We start from the raw sequence: 12,121 nt of genomic DNA on the forward strand, positions 1-12,121 counted from the left end.
TCATGCATTGGTATTGGCATCGAAAGCTCTCAATTAATAACTGTGGAAGTGCATTTAGAACACTAAGTTGAGAGCACGCAATAAGCTAATATGCGCTAAGCAATAAGCTTGAAATGCGAACAAGAAGAAGAAGAAGTGTGTGTATGTGTGTGTTTATGCATTCCCTGGCCGGCAGTGTTATTATGGAAGAACTTTCTCTACAATGTCGCATTTATGGTCAATGTAGACAGCTTTAGTCCGGGAGTTAGAAGGTGATACAGTACTTGTTCTAGCTGGGCTAAAAGCGCAGCCCAATTAGCGAATTCCACTAGCTAACTGGGCTGGCTTGTTAAACGTCAAAAAACATTAAGGGGAACTTCAATGGATTGTTAAATCGACGTTAAACAATTTCACGTGCATCGAATTGAAACAGTTGTTATTGTAATTTTTACAGCATTCAAACTCTCGAGTTTAGAAAAGCTTAACGCTTTCGCTAATACTGCTTTGCAGTCTAGATTTCAGTGTGGAATGAACATAATTTCAAAGTTATTTATATTAACACTTAATATTCCATTCGAATGCCCCCCCCCCCTCTCACAAATTATGGCAACGAAATGTCAAACTAAATGTGACATGTAGTTTTGATGTATAACTGCTAACAGCCCAGTTAGGGAACAAGTACTGTAGCTCTATTGTAGATCCAGAAACCCATTTCCGAATGTCTGGAGAGTTAGTATCGTATCCTTTCACTTCACCGAAAATTCCTATAAGAAATTGTCAATCTTTGCTAGAAGAGATGGTTTTTCGACGGTGCCGAAAAAGTTAATTCTTACAGTTACAATGGCAATAATAATTCTGTCAATATCACGTGAAAACTTTTAATTACAATGACAGTTTTCAGCACTAGTTGTTAGTTCTTATTGATTGAAATTAGCGTTGATTGATGTTGCGCAAATGGCAACAACGGAAACGCCAGACAAAGGCTTAAACTTCTGGTTGACAATACATAGTAAGGTGAGAATACGTTATATTATACATTTAATTCCATGCAAAGGAAGTGTTAGTGATATCGGAAATTAGTAATATGAAAGTTCAACTTCTGGGTTTGTTTATATATAATTTATTTTGAATGCATGCACATACTATTTTAAATAAGTATTTCGAAATCGCTAAAACAGGTTCAAGTTTTGGTTTAAAATCAATTTTATTTCGTCGACAATAATTTATCGTATTTATGAAAAATGTTCCTGATGTTATCTACAATACGGAGCACCATTCGCTTCGCAACGGACGAAAATATCTACTTTCTATGAACCGAACACTGCATTTGAACTTTAGATTAAATGCGAATTATGTCAATCGCAATCGTGCGATTACTGTCTGAAGCTACCGTAGGCCATTGCGGCTAGCAGTGCCATTGCAATAGTTTTAATCGACACAATAATGCTCATGGCAGCATCCGTGTGGTGTCTGAAATTGCATCCGTGTCCATCGCAAAGGGTGCAGGATTGTTCAACTCGGCAGAAATCGCTCTGAGAGAGGCATCCGCGCTCGACCGTACCATCAACGACGCTTGTGAAGCACTGATCTTCCGCATCAAAGAATCGACAAAGTCGGGGAGTTGTTGTAATCTCTTGTCCACAGGTATCATTGGCCGCTCCAATACACTGATGGCAGTGAAGTCTGTGCTCCGGGAAAATCTAAAAAGAAAACATTCATTACATTCAAGGTCACTCGACTGGTGCATTCCATGCGTGAAGTGTTCAATCTGGTTATGATCGGATTCATACGCCCTTGGGACAATGTTATTTATTTATGTATTTATAAATAACAAATGGAATCAGCAGGATTTCCTCTTACCAGTCCGTTGCATCGACCTTGGTTTGCAACGTCATGACAGAGCTCGCAATTGGTGTCACTGTTGCAGTTGGTTAAATCTGCAACGCTCATGGTTGCCGAACAACCTCGCTCGATTTCACGGTCTGGTGATGAAAGGAAAATTTATCAGCAGCATTATTATGTAAGAAATTATTCATAATTTTTTGGAGGACTTACTGACTATCCGAGTGAAGCAAGTGTTGTTGTTTGCTGCGTTACAATCCCGCATCAAGAGGGTTCCCTCGGGAGACAAACAGTACGGGTCTTCTCGGCTGTTGCAAACGAAGCAGAAATCTGTGGATAAATACGGTTTGTGAGTTTATGATGCATAATTCAATAGCATACCCGTATAGGGTAGATGTTCCGGTACTAGGGGTGTACCTATAGATGCGACATGGTGGTTGTACCGGAATAATGAGGGAAAATCGGATAAGGTTATTTTTTATCGATAGTTCCCCTAAAATAAAGCACATATGCTTGTTTCAAACTTACAATTAGCCCAAAATTGACGGAAAACAATTAATTTGCCTTAAGATTTTGAATTGTTTGCACCTATAGTTGCGGTAGTGTTCATATAATAGTGGAAACCAGTAGATACCAATTCGTTCCACTATAATAGGAACCAAATTTAGCAACTATCACTACTACTGGAACAGTGTTCATATTAATGGAGGACGAGGTTTTGAAAAATTTAATCCTAATGTTGAAAGCTTTCTGCTTATTTTGACGTACCGAAAAACGGAGTAGCTTTGCACATCAGTTTTTTGTTTGTTTTGGTGCTACTTCGATAATATTCAATGACTGTAGCGACAATGACACGCGTGAATATCAAACAATTTAGTTCAAGAAATATGACATTTTGAATAAGTACACAATCAGAAAACATCATAAGTAATAAGAAGATAACATTGAATTTGTGATGGTAATATTGGAAATACATGCAATAAGAAATTGATTGAGTGCTTTTTCAATCAGGCGAAGAAAAAATACAAAATTGTATATCGTAAAACGAGGTCTTTGATACTGCGGGTAGCTTTGATAGTAGAATATAATTTTAGTTGAAGATGCTAATTTCGAATAACTGACTGAAGTGGTAATTTTTATACGATACATGAGGAGGAGATGAAAGTATAGAATTGATAGTTCCGTTTAGATTACGGCAGTGTGAAAATTGCATATAGCGAGTAGATAGCGAGCTAGGACAACTTTTAAGGAAGGTACAAATCGGTTTTATCATCTCTCTTTACCAAACTCCCCCTTTGGAGAAGGATGGTGAGGGGTCCCCCCCCCCCGCCACCACTGGCAAAAACAAATACCACTTCAGTCAGTTATTCGAAATTAGCATCTTCAACTATGTAAATCGTTGACTTCACGCAGAAGTAATACTAAACATATAGTCAAAGTACATAACTCTGATTGGGAGCATACTATTAATTACTGTCATTGGTCGAAAGGTACAGTAGCAGCACCTACCCCACCCGTGCCCCCTCGAGATCGTCAAGTCGACGATGACAGGAGCACATACCGTGGTAGGGGTAAACAATAGCTGCAATTTCCAAACCTACGACGATGCCTTCCTTCGAATAACAACTGGAGTGCGGTAAAAATCGGTAGAACTGTTACAAACACATCGTTGGTACTTGAGCGGTCGGCGATCATCTCCTTTTGCCATTGGTGACGGGGGTAGGCACCCCTCACCATCCCTTTCCAAAGGGGGAGTTTGGTAAAGAGAGATGATAAAACCGATTTGTACCTTCCTAAAAGTTGTCCTAGCTCGCTACCTACTCTCTATATGCAATTTTCACACTGCCGTAATCTAAACGGAACTATCAATTCTATACTTTCATCTCCTCCTCATCTATCGTATAAAAATTATTTGAAATTAGCATCTTCAACTAAAATTATATTCTACTATCAAAGCTACCCGCAGTATCAAAGACCTCGTTTTACGGTATACTAATTTTACGCAGATCGTTTATTTATTTTTTAATATATAAACTGTCTTAGTTCCTCCATACTGGAATCACCCACCCTATCATTATGACGATGGGTTAGGACGATGAAAACAGAAAGTTCACTTTTCTATAGTGATTCCCATTTGCCAGTGCAGTATGAGGTCGCATCCAAATAAGTTTAAATTTTGAGAGGATCAGGATCCGATTTGGAATCGATTGGGCTTGGTGGAGCCAAATCTTTATTTTGAACCACCCTAATGTCCATCTTTAAGTATGTCAACTGATTCGGCTGTCTGTGAAGTTTGGAGGGGAGGAAAAAATAAAAAGAAAATTGTGTTACTGAATAGTGTCAGGTTTTAAACGCTTATTACTTGGCAATTTGTTTATGGATTATTATTTTCAGTGTACCCTTTGAATCAGATTTGGTGTAAGACTTGTGTGGTATTACAATTAAAATTATTTATGGTTGCATGGTTGCCTTCGAGGGATTGACTAGATAAAAGGATGCTGTCTTTGACAAAGTTGTTCACATGGACATAATCTACAGTACAGGTGGACAGTACAGTTGAGAATTCTACCATCTCGTGGCAATAGTGTGCCATTTGAGTTGCCAATGTCTGCTCGAATAGATAGAAGGTTTCTACCTTTAGTAATTTTTCTCATAGCCAATACCTAATGGATGGTGAACAGATCACCCTAATAAAATTATTATGGTTATTTTGCTTAACGACGTGTTTGGGGTCGTTCGTTTATGGTATTTGTTTATTAGGGAGTTCGACGCTAGTGTACAATTTGACATTGAATCTTATGCTCTGCTTTCTTTGGCAAAGTTGTTCAGATAGTTGACTTTAATTGCGGTTAGGTTGTTGTTGTAGCTCGATTAGATAGCTTGGTAAAAGTTGTTCAGATGGATGATAATAGTTGGATTGAGTTGAGTTCAATTCTGTATTCATTGACAAGGTGATGTTGGTGCTTAACTTGACTTTATCTCAAAAACCACCTTGTGTCATTAAATGCTCCAAACATTCCAGCAGACTAAACTAGATTTCTAGAGTTGGTTGGAAATGCTTTCTAACATAAAGGTTTAGTGTGATAATTTATTAGCTAGAGAATGGTAGATAGTTCCGTTAGAGTACGGCAGTATGAAAATTGGATAGACGTTGCAAATGAGCGAAGGGCCATTAATGCGACAGTACAAGTATGAAGTAACATAAAAACACTTTGAATTATTATTATTATTTAACTTTATTAATGAGGCTTTCAGCCTTGGGCTGGTTCGCCTCCAAAAACACTTTGAATGTAGATTTTCAGAATATAATCACTTTGAAAAACTATTAAAAGGAATTGATGAGCATTTCATGCAAGGTTTCGCAATTGTGTGAGTTCAGAGTAATGTTCAAAAAACTCAAAAATTCAAGTCTCGAACTTGAAATTATTCGCCTACGAGGTTTACCGTGCGAAATGTAACTGCGCAAAAATCACCGATTAGTTTTCGGGTTCAAAAATTCATTGCTTCATATTTGTTAGTCGTCAATCAGTGTAGACCATTTTACAATAGTTGCCTTAAGTGCTATTATATGTTCTGAAAACAGATTTGGAATTAAATATTGCTTTAATTTGTTTTTTGTCATTGTAAAGTTAATGTATTGCATGTGTCCAACATTTGGTTCAATGGTCGAAATTTGGCATAATTCGTACGATGGCGGATTGTCGCACATATATTTTGGCGTTGCTCATTGGTATGGTAAGATAAGTGCCAGCTTTTGGTCCTTATGGTCCCCTAAATGCCCCTATTTTAAATTAAAAAGTTATTCATGCTTTCCAAAATTTATTTTGATACAATATTAGAACATATATTTTACCATATATCTTTGCAAATAAAATCATAAAAATGTATTTCAAATTTGATTAAGGTCCTACGGCCAGCTTTGAGAAAAGTTCAATACCGTAGAAAATGGCTTGCTCTTCGGCGAAAGACCCATTCGGCGAAATGACCAATTCAACGAAATGACCCATTCGGCGAAATGACCCATTCAACGAAATGGCCCATTCGGTGAAATGACCCATTCGGTGAAATGATCCATTTGGCGAAACGTCTTTGGCGAAACGTCCTTCGGTGAAATGATCTTCGGTGAAATGATCTTCGGTGTAACATCTCTCGGCGAAACGTCCTTCGGTGAAACATCCTTCGGTGAAACATCCTTCGGTGAAACATTCTTCGGCGAAATGTCCCGCTCCGCTCAACGATTACGTTTTAAGTGGTACCTCTCTCAAACGTGAGATCACTTTGAAAGATCTTGGAGTACTTCTTGACTCTTCACTGGCAGTCGCATCACAATTGGGATTCATTTTTCGATTCGGCAAACATTTCAAGCATGTGTATTGTTTGAAGGCATTATGTTGCGCTTTAGTGCGTTCAACGCTCGAGTATTCTGATGTGATGTGGGTGCCGTAGTATCAAAACGGGATAAATAGAATCGAAGCCGTTCACCGGAAGTTCACACCTTACGCTCTTCGTCACCTGTCATGGTATGACCGTACTAATCTTACCAGCTATGCTAATCATTGCAGGTTGATTCATCTTCATTCACTCATCGTTAAGAGAGATACTGCCAAAGCTTCTTTCGTCAGCGGTTTACTTACATTCAAATTTCGATTGCCGAGAGCTTCTTAGTCAACTGAACGTGACGTGCACTTCGTTCGTTCGTTTTTCAATATAGCTAAATCTGCACACTTCGAAAAAGTTTTGTAAATTTCTGTTACTATGATGCACATAAATGGAGCGTCATACATCATGCAAGTTTACATTTTAGATCATGTGAAGTTATGATACATTTCATGAAATAATCCTAATATTGTATGCAATCATCCGGATTTGTAAGCAACCTTTATAACAAGTTGCTAGTTTACGTGAAGAGGAAGTTTATATGTATGAATGTTTGCATGCATGGATGTTTGCATCACCAGTAATATTCCGCATTTTTTTCTGAGTAGGACTTATTATGTAATGCACGATACCATCAAGAGTGTGTGCCGTGATTTTGACAATAGTTTAGAATGTTTCGATTTTAACTTGTCTAGACGTTTGATAAAACATAAGCTTGTGAGAGCTCTATCTGTTTGATGTTGTTTTTACATGTTACTTAATTTAAGTTAGACATTGTGGTTGTTTTAACCTAATAAATAAATATTTTATAGCATGCTGAAGGACCACACTACCATTCATATGGTGTTTGTTGCGTTCAAATCAATGTAGTGGTAGTTGCGAATATGATCTTACCCTTAGTTTGACTTCCGTTGATCTTATTTATGAATTCTCATGTAATTGGAATGCATATCAGAATGGGTTTGGCACTTTTCCGGTCGGGTTTAGTCTCATAATCTACCCAACTTACAGTTTTAGCTGCAAAATTACTTATACAGGAAAACATTAACTGAATAAGTCAATTTTTTGTCTGTATAAGCTAATCTGCAACTAAAATTGTTAGTTGGGCGTACTCATCGGAACATGTTTTGACCATCCGGAACCAGTAGAATGGTTTAAATCATATTCAAAAGTGTGCTATGAGACCATGGTACCTTTCATTTGGCGTTTGTTGTATTCTGAGAAACCGATTTAAGCCAATTTTTACCTGTATGCACCGGAATATTTTGCAGCTTTATCTCTGGAACTAGTTACCCTTTTATTCGGCGTTTGTTGTGTCTTATTTTGAGCAGTGGTTGCTAAGAAACATATGTCGGAAAATTGGAAACTGTATTCACTAGAATATGTTCTGTCCATATTCCCGGAACCAATTTATCGATATCAAAAATAGTCAATAACATTATATGAGACTATTGCCCCGTAACGTGGGTAGATCACCTTTTCGTGGTACGTTACGGGATGTAAGATCTGCCACCGATTCCTAGTCCTGACTACTTCAAACTACGGGAACAGGATTTTACAGTAATCAAAGGAACACATCTTAGTCCTTGTTACTTTTTATGCCTTGTTGATAGTGACAAGACTCGGCTTTGTCCACCGAGGATGATCTTGAAACAAGGAAAAAATGAGTTAGTTGGTCTTCATCTATGTGATTCCTAATCTTCTATTCGTTGTTCCCTAGTTTGAAGTGGTTAAGACTAGGGTTCTGATGCATGGTCACTATCGGTGGCATTCTTTAATTTTGTTGCTAAGGAATCCAATTTTGACTGACAAAGGGGCGTGCCTTTGGAGAGTGTTTCAACACTCCGACGAGTATAAATAGCGGGACCTTTCAATTAGAGTCGGATCCTTGCGATAAATGCAAGAATGACGACAATAAAAAAAATCGAATACTCGTCATTTCTCAATAGTCATGGAGTAATACGACATGCATTAAACTAAGGACACGGGATATACTAGAATAGATCAAATTACTGGTCGCAGTGGTGTTTGGTCCTGAACCTAGGAAAAAAATGGCACCTTTCATTTGGTACATGTTGCGTCCATGTACGTTGCGTATGTTTGTTGCGTGGTGGTTTTCGGAACTTCGGAACCAGTGAACTAATTTCTTAAATATGCGTACCTGTCGTTTGGCATTTGTTGTGCCCAATGTGGTACAGTGGAGGCTACGAAAATTTTGTCGCAAAAACATACAGACATTGTCCGATACATGGCGTGAAATCCGTTAATGGGAGAGGAGTTGTGTTTATATTCTCTTAAAAACTGCCAACGTTGATTGTGGATATAAAAGGTACCTCATTCAATTTACTAACCTATGTTAATATTTTTACACGAGACGTAATTCAGCTTTGACGTATATCATGGAACGTAAACAAACATGGCATGTAAAATTAAGTGTCCTGAAACTGAAACATATGCAACTCGACGAAAAGTGCGTTTGATTGAATTGATTTTCTCGTCCTTTTCAACTGATTCTTATGTCAAAAGGGCCGCTTGCATGTGTCGGTCTCAGGGCACTGAAATTAACATGTCTTTTTCGTAGTGTGTATGCTTCAATATTAGACCACAAACGTATATTATGTTACCTTTTTGTTAACAACTTAGGCCCAACAGAGCTCAACTGACATTGACTCATACGTTTTGAAAATCTGATTAAGTTAGGGTGTGACACTAATTCGTCATACTTCACTTCACTTCGGTACACCCCCTTTTAATCTGAAATTGGTCAGCCCTGTAGAGTTTGTTTTGCATTAGTTGCAATCATACTTGTGAGCAAAGAATTGAATGCATAAATGTTATATGTGGTTTTTTGTCTTCATTATTTTTGAGGCGTATGACGAAAATGGGTCCCATATGCTACACTCTATTTTTAAAGTAGAAGTCAAGTTTTTAAATCGATGGAAACAACCGGTATTCAAACATTATCGGATAATATAATAAATTGACATTATAAACCTTCTGATCTCCACCATATGACACTGATTACGAAGGCAAAATGAATTTTATCACGACGAAAGTAACAATTTTCGTTCTATCACAGTCTTGTAGGCCGTGATTTACACTTCAGAAATGCTTTAAAAGATGCAATGCTAATAATTCCATTCCTCAGACTTGGGTATTGCACCGAGGCTACGCCAGACAGTTTTTATCGTGGTTCACTTAATTGAATCCAACTTCTATTCGACAGATAAATGTTCCAGCGTGACAATGAAATTAGATCATACCGTGAGTTGAAAACCTTTTGTGAACCGCAGTTTTCGTACACCAGTGTGGTTTATCGTGCGAAGCCTGCGTTTCCTGTCCATCCGTTATAATAGGTCTATTAATAAAGCCTACCGTTCAATATTTTTCGTATCAGTAACCAGTAAGTTTTCCCCCCCAAAATGAAGAATAAGCAGAAAGTTCAACTTGGCACCCCAGCAAAAACTGAAAAGATCGGCCTCAGTACGAAACGCAGAGAATCAAATTTACGAACGTTGCCACAGCACCTTGGATCGTTATCTTTCCATGGCTAATGTTAAGCACAACCCTTATCTCGTTAATCACACTCTCTGTCGTTACGTTAGGTAACCAACCACACACTATCCCTCGTGAGTCAATATCATGTCGATTTAAAAATTATCGATCTTGAATTTGATTCAATTGGCAAATAATTTAGTTGGTTATAGGGGTTCTTAAGCGTTGATTGATAAATTGAAGAAAGTCGGTTTCGGTTCTGTATTTATGAATAAGACAAAAAGCCAGAACATAAAGGCCAATATAGATTGACGCTTGATTCATTGGAAAGACTAAAATGATTTTTCGCAATTCCGCATTCATCACTAGGAAGAAATTACGTTCATAACTAGAATAAGCGTGTGCAAATAACTATTTATGCAACAAGTTGCGAAAAAATTGTCATAGCTATTCCATTCGGCAAGGCTCGTTAGATAAATGAACAACTCGTGCTAAAGAAATCTCCATTTTGTAGCTTGTTTCATAAATAGCTATGTCGGCACTCAGTGCTGAAAAGTGTCACTTTTGGACGCTGTTTTGAATAGCATAAAGGTCTACTTTTCCTAATTAAAATAACAGTGTCGAAAAGCACCCAAAAGTTCTATTTATCGACACTCTTTTGAGTGAAAAAAATGTGGTATGCAACTCGTTGCAAAATTTGATTTTTTTTTTTCAGGTCATTCATCCAGTGAGGCTGCCGAGTTAAAAAATTACGACAAGTGCACTGAAATAATGGATTTTTGCAACGAGTTGCACCACTCAAAGGAGTGCTGGAAAGTAGCACTATGCGGCACTAATATTTTAGTTATGAAAAGTATGTTGTTATGGTATTGCAAAGGGTTCCAAAATCGTACAGCGTATCAAAGAATACAGAGAAAATCTTCATTTTTCAACTTGTTGCATAAATAACTGTTTTGGTTCCTATTAGGGAGTGAACATATTCAGTCGAAAAGCTCAAAATATTCGATATTATTTAGTTTTTATTGGGATAAACTTTGCAAATAGGGTACGTGTCCCAGTCTTGGAAGTTGTGCTCCAGTAATTGGCCCTTGGGTCCAGCAAGTAAAAACATATGTTTTCATGATTTTAGTCCCGTAGATATGTAACAAAATATATGTTCTAATCATCTACCGAATTTAGCTATGTTAAAAATTTAAAAATTTTGATTTTAGGACTGGTTCACTTAAACGAACACTAAGATAACTAACTGGAGCAATTTTCCTATACCTAAGTTATCTGAATTTTGGCTCCTGCTAGCAAAGATTTTTTTTTCCAGTGCCATCAAATTTGGGCCATCGTAAATTAATGTTCCGTACAGACACTTATCTGAATATACGGTAAATTTCTGGTTCAATGTTACAGACAACACCCTAATTTGTGAGCTACCGCTCTATAAATGAGCTTGATAGATCGCCAACCAAATATCCAAATTTTGCGCAGTCAGCGTTGTCTCCATGAACGATCAGCACCAAAAATTAAACTCATTTTACTTACTCGCACTCACGGATGCAACCACGCCCGTCAGGGCGACCACAAACAATAGATTCTTCATTGTACACTACTCGTTCTAATTAATATTCACACAGCAAATTTGGAATAGCCTCGGCAGAGCAGTACGATGACCACGTTTTTCGGACGCCAATTTTCACTCGACTAACGAGCAGTTGAACCTGGACAATCCTTTCGAACGCGGCAGAATGCTTACCGGGTGTAATTTTTATTTTCGGCCCATTTATCTTATCGGCAGGCGAATGCTTAGGCCGGGTGTAGAGATAAACAAACGAAGGAGTTGCTAGCCAGCGCGCTCGTTGGGTTGTGCGATTGGAGTATTTACCCATGAGAGAGTTCTCTGTGAGGGTAAATTGAATATAGATGGATCGTGTTTCCGAATTGATATTTGGGGATAAATATTATGGTTAATGTGGATATATTCTCACATCTTCGCCAAACGTTAACCGAGTCATAAAAGTATTCATGAGCAATTCATGCAAGGCTCAGGCGTAGTAGTATGACGCGATATTCTCGCAACGCTCATTGAACGGCCGGTGCCTACCTACGCCTATGTCTGGAACACTCCCGCCGAACGGAACCGAATACGCAATGTTTACTCGACACACATTGCTTAGTCTTCTTTCGAAGTATTCATTCTCTATTTGCGAACTGGAAATGTGGACTAGTCATCGATTTAGAGACGCTACAGTGCCGACAGAAAAATTCGAACAATCAAGAGTAGTATTACAAGCTCAGTCTTAAATTAAATCACTTTCTGAAAACCGTATCCGTCAGAGTAAATGTATGTTTGCATCTCTGCCGAACTATAAATGATCATTTAAACTGCTTAAGGGAGAACAATCCATAATGCACCACTGGGGTAAAATGGCCCACGCTG

The 12,121-nt window shown here is 38.0% G+C and overlaps 2 protein-coding genes across 2 annotated transcripts in view; one reads left to right on the top strand and one right to left on the bottom strand.

Moving 5' to 3' along the window:
• org-1 (optomotor-blind-related-gene-1) overlaps positions 1-12,121 on the top strand; it is a 259,354-nt gene that overhangs the window by 97,826 nt on the left and 149,407 nt on the right. The window lies entirely within an intron of this gene.
• Positions 1,258-11,417, bottom strand: LOC135713476 (uncharacterized). The gene is made up of 4 exons (XM_065236600.1): positions 11,227-11,417; positions 2,035-2,151; positions 1,840-1,961; positions 1,258-1,679 (listed from the first exon to the last, which is right to left on the bottom strand). The coding sequence occupies exons 1-4, from the start codon at positions 11,282-11,284 to the stop codon at positions 1,353-1,355; spliced, it is 624 nt and encodes a 207-aa protein (XP_065092672.1). The 5' UTR covers positions 11,285-11,417; the 3' UTR covers positions 1,258-1,352.

Source organism: Ochlerotatus camptorhynchus, unplaced genomic scaffold, assembly GCF_037179485.1.
Source record: "Ochlerotatus camptorhynchus isolate MF236.1 unplaced genomic scaffold, CSIRO-AGI_Acam_v1.1 ptg000556l, whole genome shotgun sequence".
NCBI classification, from domain to species: domain Eukaryota; kingdom Metazoa; phylum Arthropoda; class Insecta; order Diptera; family Culicidae; genus Ochlerotatus; species Ochlerotatus camptorhynchus.

Coding starts and splice junctions, on each gene's coding strand:
- LOC135713476 (XM_065236600.1), bottom strand. CDS start 11,284: ATGAAGAATCTATTGTTTGTGGTCGCCCTGACGGGCGTGGTTGCATCC. Junction 2,152..11,226: donor GGTTGCATCCGTGAGTGCGA/GTAAGTAAAATG, acceptor ATTTATCCACAG/ATTTCTGCTTCGTTTGCAAC. Junction 1,962..2,034: donor TTGCTTCACTCGGATAGTCA/GTAAGTCCTCCA, acceptor TTTCATCACCAG/ACCGTGAAATCGAGCGAGGT.